At 37.4% G+C, this 19911-nt stretch overlaps 1 protein-coding gene across 1 annotated transcript; it reads right to left on the reverse strand.

The window, feature by feature from the left end:
* Positions 1 to 1258: 1258 nt before the first annotated feature.
* RAB11A (RAB11A, member RAS oncogene family) lies at positions 1259 to 19849 on the reverse strand. The gene is made up of 5 exons (XM_030317890.2): positions 19679 to 19849; positions 12821 to 13016; positions 12380 to 12573; positions 11295 to 11375; positions 1259 to 3042 (listed from the first exon to the last, which is right to left on the reverse strand). Exons 1-5 carry the CDS (start codon positions 19716 to 19718, stop codon positions 2903 to 2905), a joined length of 651 nt encoding a protein of 216 aa, XP_030173750.1. The 5' UTR covers positions 19719 to 19849; the 3' UTR covers positions 1259 to 2902.
* Positions 19850 to 19911: the final 62 nt, after the last annotated feature.

Genomic DNA, 19911 nt, shown 5'->3' on the forward strand with positions numbered 1-19911 from the left:
CACGCCATGCACAGTTCTTCTACAAAATTCAGATTTTGTTTTGAATTTTTTTCAGGCTTAAAATGTTTGTGAGACTTCAAACAACCAATCTCTATTTTCCTCCTGTGTTTAAGCGCGCGCACGCACACACACACACACACACACACACCCCACTCCATTAATTAAAACCTAATAGGCTAGATTAAGTTCTTAATTATCAACCCAGCCTTTGACTTATTCTGCTTCTGGTACTGGCCAAAACTGTCTAAAAAGTTTTGTTTTCCTCTTTAAGGTAGATGGAAGAAATCAGGACAACAATCAAACCACTGAGAGTATCTGTATTTTGAAAATACAAGTATCACTGAGGACAAAATTTAAGATGTTCATTTTCCCAATGATGAAATAAATATGACTAGCTCTGATGGACAATCTAAACTCAAGAGGTCTAACTTTTCTGCATAACCTTTCAGAACTTAAAAGACCCCTGGCACAAATCACCAGCTAGCACCCCTTCTTAGAATTAGAATTTAGCATACACAATGCAATGGCTAAAGATACCCTTACAGAGTTACAACCACAATTAAAGAAAAATCATAGATAGCACAGATAGCACTTAAGAACAATGACATACAAGTTTAAATCAGGAGGGCTAACTGACTTTCCAGGAGAATAGGTTAAAAAAAATAAATTCCAAGTTAAAATAACTGAAAAGCAGGGTCAAGCAGCAAAACTCTTCTAAACTGCCTTGAGCCCTAAACTGTCATAGTAATTTAAAACTTAATGTTTCTTACTTGAGACAGTTTGTCTCCTGAGATACTATTCAGAATGAAGACACTGTTAAGATGCAAAGACATTTTCTACTACTACTTAAAGGGTTCTCGGAATTCTCCCAAGATCCAACCATGCCCGAGGCAACATTAAGTCTATACTTGATAAAATTCAGTTATTGATTTTCAATTCACTACCTACGGTTTCCTTCTCTTAAATAATTTTGTGAAAGATTTACTACCAATTTTGAGTAAATGCCTCTTCCTGGGTCTGGTGACACTGTTATAAATGAAAATACAAAGACTACCTCCCTAATGTTTTTGGTGATACCTTTTCCAAGAAAAGCATAATTGCATTCTATGTCTAAAATCAAAGCTGAATTCATACAATGATGCCTCCAATTCAGTGTTTACTCTGTAATGCAAGGACCTATGCTCTTACTCATCAGAATCAAATATTCCATGGCTGCATCCAAAGCACTCAAAGGAAAAATGTAATCTGACAACATAAAGAATAGTCCCCCTATAACTGTTTATTAGAATGTGAATATATTCCAAATCAATAACTAAAAAATAAAATAAAGATAAAAATAAATCAAGTTACAGAGCATGCATAAAATACAAAGTAGCGATTTACAAATAGATAATAGTATCTTCATAACCAACCAATACACTAAAATAAATGGCTACAGAAGAAAACCAAAAAGACTGACCACAAGCAATGCCTTCCGTGTGCCCCACACATCATAAGCACTGCAAAAGACTGATTAACTATGAAACATAGTAATCTATGCAAGCCCACACACATACATATTTTTGTATTTGGGGGATATTCCACCATCCTGAATAGTATCACTTCAGTTGACACAACTTTCAGAACACTGCAGAGTAAGTGCTTAATATTATCCACAAGAAAGGAAAACTCAGTATTAGTGTGCACATTTCTAAATGGGAAACTAGTTGCTCCATTGATTTCAATAATGTAGTGGGAAAAAGTATTTCAGGTTGGTATAATGCCTAAATACATTCTATTTAAACTCAAGGTACTACGTACTAAAAGAATACATGCCTTTAAGTGGTACCACTTGAGCAGAAATTAACCTCTCACTGTATTCCTAGACATACTGAAACCAGAAATTTAACTGGACTGTATTCCATAATATATTGCAAACTCAACATCAGCATTGTTAAAATAATTATCCATGCCTGCTGATAGATATGGTGATAAAACTACGTTGCGTTTCATTTACTGGAGGGTTTTAAGACAAAATTAACACTTCACAATTTGATACTAACAGCATTAAACCAGTTATTGCCTGAGCAATAAAAGGCCACATAACCTACTGCTGGGAAAACAGGTAGGCCCAGTGATTTGGGCTGCCTGATCACTGCAACAGAGGCATCTCAGATGGAACTCCACCAGTCTCGAGTTCCCAGCCTGCCAGGCAGCGTTGTTGAACATATGGCTCCATAACCACACTGCTACTGAAACCATAGAACAGTCTTTCATGTTTATTAAGATAATTCTTGTCCAGAAAAAAGTGTCCCCCCTCTCTAATCAACTTTGATGCTTACAAAAATTAAAAAACAAAATTTACTAAACTACTTAACCCTATTAAGGCATTTTAGAAATTGACATCCAGAATAATGGAAAATTTTCAAGCTCTCAAAATCTTGCTGTGTTTATAGGGCAATTCTTAGATTTGTGGAAATATACACTGCATTGAGAGAAGAGTGTATGAATTATAAGCTGCTCATTATTCGCTGCTCTGTGGCAAAATGATAGCTTATTTCTTCTAAGGTCTTCTTAGTTTGATTTGATCAAGACCAATAGGTCTGAGCTTCAAGCGATCAAGTTCTATTATGTCCTACAGTGACAGGCTTCCATGATGAAAAGTAAACAATAACTGAGGAATCCAAACATTCAGTTTATTAAACTAAGGCTAGTGAAGCCATAGCATGAAAAAAAAGCTGCAGTCATTTGGGACAAGTGGATGATTTTATAAAGCTAAAATCAAAAGACTTAAGACATGAAAAAATTCATAAGTATGAGGAAGTAATAAAACACAAAGTGACCACAAGAATTACAAATATATTTAAATCTCAGACCTGGGAAATGGACTATACACAGCCTTCTAGGGGAGAAGAGAAACGCCTTATATGTTCTGACAGCACTGCACCTTTGGCTTGTTTTCAGTGGTTGGTGGAACATGAATAGGAACCACGTTGTTGCTTGGAGACATGTCATTTTCACGTCTGTCTGACATTTGCTTCTGGGAAACAATGCGGTAGATCTCTGAAAAAAGAAGAAAATCCAGCAATACTCACTGTGAATAGATTCATTAATAGTTGATATAAAAGTAAGTACACAGAGGTAGAAAATAGATTTGCAGAAAAAGACTGCAAACAAACTTGGCCAAAGAATATATAAATTTAAGTTTTATTTTCAAATAGCCACTGATTAGAGTCAATCCATTATTTTAACAATTTCTCGAAGAGTAAGAAGAGAAAAACTGGTTTTCCCGTTCACCAGTCAATTAAATAAATCTTGTTTTAAAGAGATTACATAGTTTATGGGCTTAGATGTAAATTAAGCCATGAGAGAAAAAAAATAATAAATATTAAACTATGAGAGTATTTTCAGTCTACCCTTATCAAGAAACCCTACATAGCATCACACTGTACCACAGAAAAATAAAAATAAATCTGCACTATGAGACACATTAGTATTTTTCTTGGCTGTGTAGGGAAGAACACAACTTCACCAACATGCCAAAATCCCAAGGACTCTTGGAAAGGAGGGAAAGATGACGTTTATCACTGTCTCCTGAACTAAAGCTAAATTGTAATGAAGTAATTATTAACAAGCAACTTAAGATCTTATATGACACTTACCCAAACTGTTAAGAAAGGAAGGAAGGAAGGAAGGAAGGAAGGAAGGAAGGAAGGAAGGAAGGAAGGAAGGAAGAAAGAAAAGAAAGAGAAAATCTGTGTCTACCTCTTCCACTAAACATTAAACTCTGTATAGACACTGTGTCTACCTTATTCATTTCTGTATCTCCAGCATATGGTATATAGTAGGGGCTTAACAATTTAATAAGTAACTTTTTGGTCCAATAAATGTTATGAAATTCCTCTACACCAAGTATCTTTAACTCATTTTATTCGGTCATATATTGCACTGCCTAAAAGTATTTCACTCTGACTAAATTATAAATTCCTTACAAACAGAGAATGTATCTTACTTATCTTTATTCTCTCAAGACAAAAACAAAAACCTCAAAAGGTAAGAGAATTCTAAAAATGGGACAAACTGACATGATCTATCTCCTATTATGATGTACTACGAAAGACACGGTGCATTCCTATGAAGGATACCTGTGTATTACTGCCAAAAATGTTTAAAATGAATTTATCCTGAGAAAACAATTAGATAAATCCAGACTAAGGGACATCCCACAAGTAAACTGGCCAAGAGTCTTCAAAAACTTTGTTGTTATAAAATACTTTAAAAGATGGGGATAAATGTTCTGCATCTGTAGTGTCCAATACAGTAGTCACATATTTAAATAAAATTTGGGGCACATGGGTGGTTCAGTCAGTTAAGCATCCGACTTTGGTTCAGATCATGATCTCATGGTTCATGAATTCGAGCCCCGAGTCTGGCTCTGTGCTGACAGCTAGAAACCTGTAAGCCTGCTTCAGATTCTGTGTCTCCCTCTCTCTCTACCCCACCCCCACTCGTTCTCTCTCTCTCTCTAATATTTTTAAAAAATTTTTTAATTGAATTAAATTTAAAAACTAATTTCTCAGTCCACTAGTCATATTTCAAGTGCTCAATAACAACCTGTGCCCAGTAGTTACTGTATTTAATAATGCCCCAGATAGAAAACAATTCCATCAATGTGCGACCTTTGACCAAAATGACATTTAAAATGTAAAAACCAAATCTATAAAGGACATTATTAGTATACTTGAAGAAACAGGAATATGAACTGCACATAAGCTAACACCATATCTCCCAAGCACAAGGCATTCTACATAGTCACAATACCATATATTATACTTGGCATTCTACATAATCAAAATACCATATACTCAAGGAATTATTCTACATAATCACAGTATCATATATTATATTCAAGAAATTTGTTACTTGAATATATCGTACTGATTATATAGAATGTCTTGTACTTAGAAGATAAAATGCTCCAGTATTTATTTACTTGTAAAGTGCCACAATGTCTACAATTTATTTTCCAAAGATTGAGCAAAGAGGAAAAAGAGTATATACACACATGTAGAAATAAGCCAAATGTGGCAAAGTGATTCAAGATGAAAGGTTTAAGGTTTTCACTGTATTATTTCTATAATACTTGAATATTTTTAAATTATAAAGTTATAGGGTAAAAAAGAGAAAAGTAGAATTATATTTTCAAAATGCTCCAAGACATGTCAACCAAATAGGAACATCATTTGATTGGATTCTAATTTGAACTGCAAAAAAAAAAAAAAAAAAAAAAAATTGAAACAGAATATTGTAATAGTGTTTGGATAAAGATGATAATAAGACATACTGCCAATTTTTTACTAGTTTTGCTATTTTGAGCTTAAGTCCTAATCTTTTAGATATACACATCATGAAATGTTTACAAATGAAATGATATAATATCTGGGATTGGTTTCAAAATAATAAGGGAGGGAAGAGGTGGAAGAAAGACTGGTCATGAACGGATGGCTGTTGGTGGCTACATGGGAATTCACGATACTGTCCTGATTTTGGAATATTGGAAACTTTCCATAACAAAAAGTTAAAGAGGAAGAAATGTGTTAAATGAGTAAGTTCCTCCAAATTAAGAACTAATTTCCCTAAAGTTGAAAAACAGCAAGCTGTAGTCAACTGAGTATGTAAACTAGCAAAAATGCTGACAGTTATAATGTACCTTTTCTTACTTTTTTGTGGGGAGGGGAAGGCGCTAAAATTTGTGTTTCAGAAAGTTGACAGTGGTTCAAAGCTGAATAAGGATCAAGGGAAAAACACTGCAATAAAGAAAGCCTACTGACTAGAATTAAAAAACAAAAACAGGATATGTAGTCTAATTCATTTAGATTCTTTTCATTGCAAAGAGACGGAACTGGAGTGTGTCAAGGGCAAAGGGAAAGACACTCATCCAATCAGGCTAGTGCCTAAGGAATAAAAACAATCATCAACTTACTATAAAACTACACTACTCATTCATTCTTTCTTTGTTTTCTCTTATCCCAAACTGGATGGCTCTTCTTTCTCAAGTGCAAATTATTAAATGGGACCCTCTACAAATTTTAACTTCTTTACAAGTCATTTGGAAGATTAAGTTAGAGGAACCAAAACAAAAAATCTTTTTTAGGCTCTTACATGAAAAGCAAACACTGTAAGAGAGGACAAGGCAGAGTTCTCAGAGAACATTAAGTTAAATATTAAAGAGGTCTCATTCCAAAGCAAGCAATTTGAGCAGTACTGTATAACTGGTCTGCAAGTACTACTGTACAGTTTTGTAAAAATGGATTAGGGTTACATTTGTTCCAGTCACCAAAAAGACATCCACTAATGAAAATGCCAAAGCAATCAATAGGAAAATGTGGATCAAAAAAGTAAAAGAAATGGGCACTAAGATGCTACTCAAGTAATGTATTTAACATCTCCTGTGGCTGGGTGTGTCACTTAAAAGAAACCTTGATAAGAAAATAGGAAGCAGATACCTTCCACCTGGTATCTGATTAGAGGTTATTTAAGTGGAAACAGAAACAGGACTAATAACCTGCCAAACCAGATGCAAATATTTTCCTCTTTCAAGGGCATGTTCTCCTTTAGAACCAAATGTATGTGATACACCAATTCCTGTGCAGTCCCTTTTCAAGATGTCCAAAGGACAGGCAAAGTTAAAAAGAAAAGGAACTATTCTGTGTCGTTCTTGTATTAGGATCTCTCATAGATCTAAATAGAAGATAAAATATTAACGTAACATAGTTTTAAATATAACCAGGTAAAGTTAAATTAAAAAGACACATGCTTGAGGCGCCTGGGTGGTTCAGTCGGTTGGGTGTCCGACTTTGGCTCAGGTCATGATCTCGTGGTCCATGAGTTCGAGCCCCACATGGGGCTCTGTGCTGACAGCTCAGAGCCTGGAGTCTACTTGGATTCTGTGTTTCCCTCTCTGCCCCTCCCTTGCTCACACTCTCTCTCTCTCAAAAATAAATAAACATAAATAAAAAAAAGGACACATATTTATTTCTATCCTAATGAAAGTATGGAGCTAGTTGCCAAGTAAACTCTACCGAAGTTAAATGCAATTGTTCCAAATTAGGGAACAAAAAGAGTTAAAGTTCTCTGGGCCATCCAAAAATTGTGAAAATAACAGAAGCCCGAGTTGTTTCACTCACTATAGCCTTGGTCAGAATTTGTTAGGTCGTCTTCAAACCCACTGCTAACCATTAATTTTCTTGAACGTCAGAAAAGTGCTGATTTGATACAATGATGTATTTAAAAGGTTGCCACATGCCAAGAACAAAGATACTACACCTAATTAAATGATTCTCACTACTTTAACCATCTTTAATTAAAAAGATGACTTGGACTTACTAATTACTTGGGGAAACCTTGCAGTTATCACTTTAACCAAGTGATCAGAGTTAACATTACCAGTAATAAATACAACAAACCAATATCATGACCTTCTGATGGATGCACTAAGAGCACTTTTGTGGTGTTCCTGCTGAAAGTGCATAATCTGAGTTCAATTATGAGTGAACATGAGACAAACCCAAAATGAGGGACACTACAAAATAAATGGCCTGTACCCTTCAAAAAAATGTCAATAAACAAAAGAAAGACTAAGGATCTTTTCCTGATTAGAGGAGATGAAAGAGCTAGGACAGCTGAATGCAATGCATGATGTGATCCCAGAATTTCTTGTGCTAATTAAGGACATAATTGGAACAACTGGAAAAATCTGCATAAGGTCTGCAGTTAAACACTGATGTGGATTACTACCTACCTCTCTGATTTTTTACAAGTGCACTATGGTTATGAGAGAGAACGTTCTTGTCTTTAAGAAATACACACTGATACAAGAAAAAAAAAAGCATACAGCAAGAGAAAGAATAAAGCAGATATGATAAAATACCAACATTTGGGAAACATGGGTGAAGGGTATCCGCAAATTCTTTGCACTATTACTGCAACTCTTCAGTCTGAAATTATCAAATTCAAAGTTGAATGAAAAAATAAGAGTATGGAAAATATAAATTAAAAACATCCCTTAATAAACTTGAGGATGAAGGAAGAAAACTGCACTGCAATGCAAAGGCTAGGCAATCCATCAGGTTCACTCAAGTACTAGCTAACTACCTCTAAAAAATTCTATCAGTAAAATTGTCATGGAGTTACTGTCAAATCTGTGGATGTCAAAAATGCCATGAATTTATTCTAAACAAGCAACACAATTAACTCTGGAGTATTAATGTAGGTAAGTTTTCCAACATCTAATTAATTTTTCACCTTAAAAATGAAAAAAACTATTTTTTTCTTCCAGCAACATCAAAATACAATGTAAATGTTCCCTTAATGCTGTTAACATTCAAGGCAGAATTAAACCTAAGGAGATTACTGTGGTCTTTCCTGTTGTTTTTTTTTCCCCCTCCCTGTCTTCTCTTATTAATACTCCTACTGGTATAAAGCGAAGAAAAGTTTAGAACAAACATCCTAACACATGCAAAACAAGAGATGTCTGCTGCCATATGCAGTGACCTCTGATCCCACAGATTAATACCTAAGATTTATGGAGGAAGCTGAGAAAATAGTGAATATAGAGAGAAAAAAAATGGTAGTAAGTGAAAGTCTTGTTTGCTTTCAAGCAACATTAACCAAGCAATAACAAATGTTAAATCTAGAGTGAACTTTAAGAAAAATAGCCAAATGTCCTTCATCTTTAAGGACAAAACAGTTCAATTTTAAGTATATATCATACTTACTGATTACTTAGCTCATGTTTGAGTGGATCATTAATTAAACGTTGCAAAATGACACATAAAATAGTGAACTGAAGATGGTCTCATTTTCACTTAGTATCAGAATAGGCTAGAAACTGAGATCAGAATGGGCTAGAATGCAGAGATGTGATGGGACATAAAAACTATTTCAACAAGGACCAAAAAAAGTGAGGTTTTCAGAGGCCTTAAGAGACTCACAGACCCTCAAAATGATTTAACTCACTCATTATTTAAGACACTGTGAATCTGAGGACCAGGGAGGTCCAGTGACTAGTTCAGTGACTAGTTACACAGGGAGTGGGAACAAAGTGATAAAAAGTAAAAACCTGTAACTCCTGGGTCTAAATTTAGTACTCTACATATTGATTTAATAGAATCCACACAAGCGGTTGTAAGGCAAAGTGGGATTTGCAGACACACTGCATATTTAATCAATTCTTCCTTGCTTCTAACAGTCTGTAATGAAACTTGACACAAAGAAGATTCTAAAGGAAGGCTACTGTGGTCCAAAGACTATTTATCCAACCTTAGCACCAGTTCTGTTAGTTACTATTTTTCTGATAACAGAGAAGAATTCTAATAAGATAGGTATGTAAATTACCAATATCTAGTTTATTTTTAATTAAGTTTATTTTCATGCTTTAACTGCTATTAGCTACTAATTCATCAAATGTCCACTCTGTACCAGGGATAGCTAAGTATTTTAACATGTATGAAGTCATGTACTCATTTTTGGAGTCTACCGATGTCTCAAGTGACAGTGTCTTCTCTGTGGGTTATAGAGACAAAAACCTTTAAGTCACAACATAACAGCCAAGTCAAATCATATCACAAGGTATTTATTTATAAATATAAGCCCTCTCTGAAAAAAACAAAAACAAAATTCCCCAAAATTTAAGGCCTAGAAATGATTAAGTAACCTGCCTAAGCTTACAGAGCCATTGGTAAGTGAAGGAGCCAGGACTAAAACCCAAGTAAGGCTTCCAAGTCCATGCTCTTAAATTCTTGGGTTTATTCCCTACATATTTCCAATATAAAATAAGACATTTACAAGTTAAAATCTGTGAATCCCGGAGAGCCTGGGCGGCTCAGTCAAGCATCTGACTTCAGCTCAGGTCATGATCTCAAGGTTCATGAGATCAAGCCCCACGTCGGGCTCCGTGCTGACAGCTCGGAGCCTGGAGCCTGCTTCAGATTCTGTGTCTCCCTCTCTCTCTGCCCCTCCCCTGCTCGCAGGCACCTGCATGCCTGCTTTCTCTCTCTCAACAAAAAATTTGAAAAAATAATAATGTTAATATATAATTTTAAAGTACTTTAAAACAACCAAAATACTTATTACAAGATTAAGATTAAACTTGCTGATAAATTTGGTCATTCTAATAAAGTCAGAGTAAATGTAAGTCAACACAAATACAATGCCTTCTTGAAATCCCTATGGTTGACCTGTCTGCACTTTGTTCTTTTCCCACTACGTATTTAAACTTTTCCATATGCAGTCACTTGCTGATTTTCTCCACAAGGTGACACCTTGCTTCTTCTACAACAGGAGAATTTTACTGTTTTTTCATTTAAATTTTTAAGAATGTATTTTTCCCAGGGCACCTAGGTGGATCAGTCGGTTAAGCATCTGACTTTGGCTCAGGTCACAATCTCGTGGTTTGTGGGTTCGGGCCCTGCGTCAGGCTCTGTGCTGACAGCTCAGAGCCTGGAGCCTGCTTCAATTCTGAGTCTCCTTCTCTCTCTGCTCCTCCCCTGCTCACGCTCAGTGTCTCTCTCTCTCCCAAAAATAAATAAATATGTAAAAAATGTTAAAAAAAAAAAAAAAAAAGTATAGTTTTCCCTAGCTGCTTCTATAACATATCAGAACCAAGCAAGATTTTCTTTACTCAATTTCAAAGGGCATTTATAGCTTTCCATAGCCAGGATTTCAGGTTATTTATTTATTGATTTATTTGACAGAGAGAGAGAGAGTGAGAGCGAGCATGCACACGCCCATGTGCACAGGAACATGTGCATATGAGTGGGGGAGGGGCAGAGAAGGAGGCAGAGAGAGAGAATCCCAAGCAGACGCCTCACTGTCAGTGCTGAGTCTGACTCAGGGCTCAAACTCATGAAGCATAAGATCATGACCTGAGCCGAAATCAAAGAGTCCAACCTTTAACGGACTGAACCACCCAGGTGCCCCTCCATAGCCATGATTTCAATATTCATCTTATGAAAATTTAAGGATTACTTTAACCGTTACTTTGTACTTGTGACCACAAAGTACAGAATATCTGGAATGAAGTAATAACAGAAGTGAACAAATTATTTTCAAAGTACTTTTCCCAATATAAACCAAATGAATTAGGATTAAAGCTCAGCAAGCAAGGGTTAACTAATTTTGTACTCTAAACAGTTCTTGCTATAGCAGCTCTTAAATGAGTCATTCTTAGATAGTGTGATATATAGTTTTCTAATTTGTTTACATTCATAAAACTTCCAATTCCCACTAGTGTACTGTAAAAATTCACGTCTTACCTGTCAGAATTGTCTGAAAAGCAGCTTCTACATTTGTAGAGTCTAGAGCAGAAGTCTCAATGAATGACAAACCATTCTTTTCTGGGGGGCGGGGGGGGGGGCAAGGAGTGGGGAGAGAGAAAAACTTCAGTCTTGTCAAATTTTACACAAGAGATGTAATACATTCAAACTTCAAAAAGGAAATAATAAAATTTTGTAAAACCCAAGACCTCCCCAACCCCTTAAGTCGTAAGGACACCATTCTACTTTACTTTAGCAGATTAAAATAACAGTGAGAAATTTTCACTGGCTCCTTAATTAAAATAAATACTTGTTACATCTACTACCAATGAATGGCAATGAGTGACACTACTCAAAAGGTAGTAAACTTATCAAATACTCCATTATTTCCATCCCTTACTGTCCTTCTCCCCATCAACCACATAATTATGATATAAACATGGATAGGTATGTATTTATTCACTTAAAATTCTGGAACTATATTATTTGAAATAAAGCTTCTTGCCTGGAAAACTGAAAAACTATTACAAAAGCCTCTATTCACAGCCTAATCACTGGGAAACAGTCACAACCTTCACTAGCCAAGAGTGAATAATGTTGCCTTCCGATAGGCTGTCCCTACTGGAACAGAAGAAACAGGCAGATCCTCCACTAAAGCCAGAAAAGTTATAACTCCTACTAAACAGCCGCATTCTCTATCGGTCCTTGACACTCCCTGGGCCACTACTTTTCACACCCATATAGAGCAGCTTTGGTAAAACACAGACATAATAGAAAAAAAACAAGAAGCATAAAATAAACTGACAGGTATCATCTATTCCTTCCAGGGTCAGGAAAAAAAATCGGATTTATATTCAACTTTTGGCAGCAAAACTCAAAATACAATGTTTTAATGACTCAAGGTTAAGCAAAAGAGCCATACAGTCATCATTAACTTTCAGAACAACAATCCTTGCTGAGCACTGATGTTTGCTTTCCTGAAACTACTGTGAGCGATTACCCACACTGGAAAAGTTTCAAAACTGCAAGACGTAACAGTAAGAAATACAGAATCACTATAATATCGTGAAATTCATATCACTAACCTGCAAAAGCTCTTGCTTCATCTGTAGGTACTGCCCTGAGATGACGCAAATCACTCTTATTGCCCACAAGCATGATAACAATGTTACTATCAGCATGATCTCTCAGTTCTTTCAGCCATCGTTCTACATTTTCATATGTGAGATGTTTAGCAATGTCATAAACCAATAAGGCACCTACAGCTCCACGATAGTATCTGAAAACAAAAACATGTATTTAACTATTAGAAGAAAACTGCAAGACGGAAGGGAACACCGTGAAGAACTAAATTTGTGGATTATATATTTTTAAAAGGACATTTATAAATAAATTTCAAAATCCTTATACTAGAATTCTTAAAAGAAGAAAAACAAAACAAAACAAAAAAAAACAGTTATCTTTTCCAATACCAAAAGTCAGCTAATTCAGTCTATTTCTCAGAACTTAAAAACTATGAGACTTACGCTGATGTTATAGCTCGGTATCGCTCTTGCCCTGCTGTGTCCCATATCTGTGCCTTGATTGTTTTCCCATCAACCTGGATGCTTCTTGTTGCAAACTCTACTCCAATGGTGCTCTTGCTTTCGAGATTAAACTCATTTCGAGTAAATCGAGACAAGAGATTACTCTTTCCAACACCAGAATCTCCAATAAGGACAACTGATTAAAAAGACAAAGAACTTAGTGTCAGATAAATGAGGCAGACATATTCAAAATAACACCATGCTTTAAAGCAAAAAACAGCATCAGATATTTTAAAACGAATGGGGGCGGGGGAGAGGGCAAAAGCCCATATTCCTGACCTGTTACCAATCAATAAAACCAATTTATTCTTTTTAACCTATTTCTACCTACATAATAACTTGCACACATCATCTGCTTAGCACAGATACAGTATCCTGCCTTACACATGCAATTTTTAATCGTAAGTCTGCTAGGCATTGATTAATTACCATCAATGTGATACCAACCTTACTATTATAGGAGGTAGTAACTTGAAAGATAAATCCTACACCAAATAAACAATTTGTGATATTAAAGTGTATCATACAGGAAAGCAACAAAGAATGTTAGTAGAAAGGAGGGAAAGAATGAAAGTGTTCTAATTTCATCAAAGACTAGGTGTGATCTCAGGACTCACACCCAGGCAAAATGAAACACATTTACCATATGAGGCATGAGGTTTATATACTCTGCCACCCAGATTACAGAAACTACAAAGAATTTTTCATAGTTGCATTTATCACATGGGCCAGAAGCTAGAGACCCCTACAAATACAGCCACTCCAATTAAGTTTAACAGGGGCCCTAGGAAGCTAAGAATTCTTGACTTCCTCTGAGTAAAAGCCAAAGCAATGGGGGCACACACTTACTCTTATGACTTAAGAATTTTTTAAAAACAAGTTTGGTTTAGATGAATTTATTTCCTATGATCACTATAGGAGACAGTTTATTTACTAACTAAATATATGGAGATTTTTTTTTTTCACCCAAGGCAATGTTATACTTAAGAATTTCATAAAAAGGGGGCACCTGGGTGGCTCAGTCAGTTAAGCGTCTGACTCTTGATTCGGCTTAGGCCATGATCTTATGGTTCGTGAGTTCGAGCCCTGCATCTGGCTCTGCGCTAACAGCGCAGAGCCTGCTTGAGATTCTGTCTCCCCCTCTCTCTCTCTGCCCCTCCCCTCCTCCTGCTCTCTCACTCTCTCAAAATAAATAAATAAACTTACAAAAAAATTTTTTTCATAAATAATAAAACAGGCAGTTAACCTGTTTTAAAGCATTTAAGAACAAAACACATTCACAGGTTTACAGAACATTAAGTGAAAATTTTTACAAAGGAAAAAAACGTTATCAGCATTTCAAAAAAAACACTTATTTCTACTGTTGACTAGTAATGCTTCTTCTTACTACGTAACTGATTTATTTAGTCACCAAGACTAGAAAATCAAACATGAGAGAATAACACCAAGGAATAAGACCATATCTTCCTAAAGAGACTGAGATTGGGGGGCAGAGGAGTAGAGAGAGGGAGGTAAAAACTGTGAGAACTCACTGCACTCTGGTCAGAGGGCAAAGAGAGTCTATTACACATTCCTTCCTTGCCACAAGAAGGGATATAAGCTGGCCTCTGGACAGTCTTGGATGGAGTACATTATCAAATGCATATCTTTCTGACTTCCTCTATTAGCTGATTCAGCAAGAAATCATGCAGGTGGCAATAACTCCATGCAGTACAACTGGTAATTTCTAGCTATATAGTCAATTAGAGATGTCAAAGGTATTGTGACAAACACAGATATTATAGCAAATGCTCTAATTTCTAACACCAGGAAAGATGTTAAGGTCATGAACGTAACATATAAAAACAATGCACTTCCAGTTTTATAGGATGGCTGGTTATGTTAGTTTCCAAGGTGCACCTTTCTGGAGATGAGGTCAAATCCAGTTTCAGTGATGTACTCTACCCTATTAATTGGATACACTCAGTGTTGCCTCTTAGGGCAAGAGACCTAATGTTCTGCTGAGGAAACTCTTTCAATCATTTCTGGCCCCACACTAGCACAGAGGTGTAAAAGCCTCACTTGAGGTGGGAATAAGGAAGAAGGGAAAAACCAAAAAGTTAAAACATTTCTACTTTTATAGACACTCAGATGTCAATCAGTAATTCAGGAGCCAGCTTAAAGCCAAAGAGCAAGACATCTAGCATGACAAAACTAGACAAAAGCATGACAAAGCCTTCGGAAAATTAAATACATAACTCGCTCAAAGAACACCTTCTCCCTCCCACAAAACCTCTAGAACTTTCAAATTTTGGTTTCTTCCCTTTTGACCGCCATGTTAACTAATGATTATACTCATTATCTCCCCACCTCAGCATAAAGACAGTAAAGGCATTTTCCCCCTCAATGTAACCAATTCATTTTAACGTTATAAAAAATTGCACTCTTATCTAAAAATAATTCAAGACTCATGAAGAATGCTTTATACAGTATAAAATAATTACCTCCGCTAGACATGGACAGAGTTGCCAGATTTAAAAGACTAACAACTTGTTAAAGGATTGTATCTTGAATGACACCAGAAGATATTGGTTCTGTAATCAGAAGATATTGGTTCTGTAATAACAGCACTGCCAAGAAGTGCTGAGAGACGACAAAATAAGGAAAGCTGGTTCTATTCAGTTACCAAATGAAAAATCAAACCAAGAAGGGTTACATAGAAGGTCACTAAAAAAATAAACAAACCAGAATGGATTACATTACCTGAACAACCTAAGAGAATTTACAGGCTATGACTGAAAAAATAAACCAAAAATAAGTAAATTAATTAATTCATGGACTCAGTTTCTAATCAAAATAGCTTCTCTCATTAGGATGACAATATTTAATTGCTTTTAAAAATGTGAACTATATGATCACATCCTATAGTTCAAAGAAAGGAGTCTGCAGTGACTTTCCTGTTTTCCTTAACTAGTACCTTAGGTAAAAGTATATATGTGTGTATAATAATATAAACATAAATAACAGCATCTGTATATTAGAGACCTACATTTCTGAAATAACCTAGTGATATTTATTACCACTTGGTCAACCTCACCTGCTGAATTTTAAGTATCATTATAATACCTAATATTAAATTTGGTTCATAATATATCAAATATTAGGCTAAATGCCATAAAAGCAGAATATACATATTAATTATCCATTATTTAATAAAAAGTTCCACCTCTTCAACCACATTTAGTTTTACACACTCTTGCAAACTAATGTACTACACTAAGATTTAATTGGAAAAATCAATCACACAGTGCATCAGATCTAAATGGTATCATCTAAAATGATTAACTGATAATTTTCATTCTGATTTTTATAAATAAACTTGGGAGACTTTTCTACTCTTTCAGCTATATTCATGGTCCTACTTCACTGAAAGAGTCTTGAAAATAAAATGCATTCAATAAGTCAATAAGGCTTTAGTCTAGACAAGTTTTTCCAGATTCAGCAGATTGTGAGTTGCTCAACCAAAAGTTGTGAAAGAAAAACTACCAAGATGCAAGACAGCAAAGTTCCTATGATCTTTTCCACTGACAATCAGCTGATGGTTAATTACTACTGACCTTCAACTAGATTGAAAAGAAAATGATGTATCTAAATATTTGCAAAAAATGTGACTTTGAATTGGTGTCTTCAACACCAATAGGAACCATGATTGATGCTCACTTATGTGTCCCACAGGCCATAACCACATTGTATATAAATACCTGTACAATTAAATAAAGCTTTTAAAGTAAAATGTCAAGTTTTAAACAGTAAAATAACCCCCCCACACACCCAAAGTCTCATTGTTGAACTTAACTAATGTTCAAGAACGAATACGTAATGTAGAGTAACTGCCCTGCTCTCCCCAATTTACATTCCCATTTGGACCACTACATCGTTTACTAATCAAAATATCCCTTCATTTTCAATTGGTCAGAGTTACGAACTTCTATTTCCCTCAAATATTAAGTGTGCTATGTATGCGATCTTCCAAGTGGAGAGCTGTAGCTCATCTTGGTGAATAATCTCTGTAGAATGATACCATTTTAAAGTGATATTGCTGCTTTGCTTTAAGATATAATTGTATAAATAAAAAAATTGGCTAAATAATCAGCACTAAAGTTTTTTTTAATGACTCATATCCTGTAAGAGCTTTAAAAAAAAGTGGAAATTCTTCTCAGCAAAATTTTTAAACACCCTATCTTAAACAGCAAAATGTACAAAAACGTACAACAAAATGAAAACATAACCCATGGAAACATAAAATACTTTAAAAAAAAAAAAAAGGAACTTTTAAAGAGAGAAACAGGGGAGAGGGACAGAGGGAGAGAATCTTAAGCAGGCTCCGCACTGAGCGTGGAACCTTGAAGCGGGACCCAGTCCCACAACCCTGGGATCATGACCTGCGCCAAAATCAAGAGTTGGACACTCAACCAACTGGGCCATCCAGGCACCTCAAATTCCTACTTTTCAGTTTCTTTAGTAATACTTAAATGCTGTTATAAAGAGTTAAAGTTCAAGAAGCTGACAAGAACCACAGTAATTTTCTTCACATTATTATCACTTACTGAGTCCTCATAACCAGTCTCATTGAATTCTGGAAAGAGTCCTGAGAGGTAGGTATTATTTCCTTTTTATAGAGGAAGGAACTGATGTTCAAAGATCACAAAGGAAATTTAGGACCTGAATCAGAATTTGAATCCAGACCTGTAAGCCCTATACTCTCAATCACTGTTAACAAGAATGGTCTAATCTCAAAATTAAGTTAAAATCTCTTAAACCAATCCAGGATACTTAATATCCTTAGTGGAAAAAAAAAAAAATGGCTTCTATAAACAACACTCAAGCTCCAAACCAAACAGGAGAAATACTGTGTTGTTAGTCTATCTTGTTCTAAATTCATCACTTTAAAGGTACCTAGCTGCCCGCCACCTTGTACCTTAAGAAATAAACCTGATAATGACTAAACACTAGTCTCTAAGGTCTCACCTACCTAAGTAATTTCACTTGACCTCAGATGCCTTCAGCTAACAGTATGCTAACATTTCCTTTTTGTATTTGTAAAATGCATTAAGTACTCTCTTCTCCGTTAATGACTTTCCCACCATGGGGTAGTGAGGGTGAACACTGAATGCAGTCACCCTATATAACAGAATATTCTGGCCCAGGAGTTAGCAGTGATAAGATTTGCAAAGTATTGGTAAAGCAAAGACAGGTTTCCGGCTCCCTTTAGTCAATCATTCTTAGCACCCAATGGCAAGGTCAGAAACAATCACCATGCTTAACACTCTTTTTAAACTCCACCCTCCACTGTAAAGCTTTAATAGCAATGGCTTCTTCCTCCCTGGTAATGATCTTTGTTCAGCATACTACTTGATGGCTGCCCTAATTCAGAGGCAGAGAAAGAGCATGTGAGTGGGAACGCATTCAATGAACAAAAATAAAGCATTTACAGTTGTGTTTCTCATTGAAAACCGTACCCTTTAGTTTTGCTGATTAAAAAAAACCAACAAACTACTGGGATTCTTTCTGGACTAACCAATAAGCAATTCTTTCCATCCACTCCCACCCTCCAATATGTTTTGTCCAAGGGCACTACACGTTTCCCTATCTGGTATTACATACTTAATTTCACCAAAGAGCACACAACTTCCCCCTAGTCCCCACCTTTTGGGAAAGGTATGTGGCCAACTAAGACTCTTCCCTTCCTGTTCTAAAAACACCAAAAGGTTGGATCCTCCCAGTGTTGCAGCAGGAAGCAACCAGTCCATAGTGATAAAGCAAGCTAGTATTTGTGCAGCGCACAACCTTTCCTGCTCAGGAACTGGGCCTTCAGGTCTGGCAAGGATAACAGCCACCACCCATCCGCAACCCCTTCTCGCTAGCAGACTCTAGAGTTATCCCGGGCTGGCTGCCGCTGGGTAGGGAGGGTAGGAGGAAAAAAGCCTAGATGGGAAGTCACAACAGTCTGCCGGGTCACTGCGACAAGTGCGCGCGTGGGTGATGGACAATCCCTCTTGCCCTACCCCCCACCCTCGGGGTCGCACAGGAGACGTCGGAGAGCTCTAGATTATTTGGGGAGGAAAGGCAGAGAAAGAGCTACCGATCCCGGGGGCAGTGCAAGAAGGTTACTGACCACGAGACCTGTGGGGCGGGTCGGGGTGGGGGCCCCTGGCCCGTTCAGATTTTAACGAGGGCCTGGCCCAGGGATGGTAGAAAACTGCTCAGAGAGGCTTCGGTCCGAGGGGAGGGGCTGAGAGGAGACGCAGAGGAGAGGCTCGCTCGAGGGGAAAAGGGGGGCAGATTAGAAAAAGACCTGTAGTGGGAGTCTGCGCCGAAAGAAAGGTGAGCGAGGGGAAGGGCCGGTCAGACGGGCTCGGGAAAGGAGCGAGCCGAGAAGGGTGTATACTGAGCGGGAGGGGCGCCAAACCCGAAAAGATAGATGGTGGGAGGGGCGGCCTCCTTCAAGGGGCCACCGAACCGGGGAAAGGAAGACGATTGGGGAGAAAGCTGCCTGCCTCGAGAAGGACACAGGGTGAGGGGCGCTGAGGATAGTGAAGGCCTAAGGGGAGGTCGCTAAGAGCCCGGCGTGTGCGGTGGGCTCCCCGTCTGAGGGGAGAAGGACTGAGTTGGGAGACCGCAGAACAAATCGCACAGAGAGGAAGGGCTGAGGAAGGCCGATTTCAGGGCAGGGGCAGCCCGCACGCGGGTCCCCCGGGAGTGTCTCGGGCCCCCGAACGGGGGACTCGGTGAAGAGAGTGGGAGAGCCCATGGCCTCACCTTTGAAGAGATAGTCGTACTCGTCGTCGCGGGTGCCCATTGCGCGGCCGAGGAGCGAAGGGGCGGGAGCAGCAGTGGTATCGGTGGGACCAGGGGGCGTCGCTGCAGGGGTAACCCGAACGCCGAGCTTCAGCTGCCGGACAGGGTAAAGAACCCCTCCCTGCCGCTACGCCACTTCCGGCAGGCCCCAGCCCCTAAGGGGAAGTACTTCCGGGAGGTGGTGCTCCGCCCCT

This window comes from Lynx canadensis, chromosome B3 (genome assembly GCF_007474595.2).
Source record: "Lynx canadensis isolate LIC74 chromosome B3, mLynCan4.pri.v2, whole genome shotgun sequence".
NCBI classification, from domain to species: Eukaryota; Metazoa; Chordata; class Mammalia; order Carnivora; family Felidae; genus Lynx; species Lynx canadensis.

Coding starts and splice junctions, on each gene's coding strand:
- RAB11A (XM_030317890.2), bottom strand. CDS start 19,718: ATGGGCACCCGCGACGACGAGTACGACTATCTCTTCAAAG. Junction 11,376..12,379: donor TGAAGCAAGAGCTTTTGCAG/GTTAGTGATATG, acceptor CCCGCCCCCCAG/AAAAGAATGGTTTGTCATTC. Junction 3,043..11,294: donor TTTTCAGACAATTCTGACAG/GTAAGACGTGAA, acceptor TTCTTTTTTCAG/AGATCTACCGCATTGTTTCC.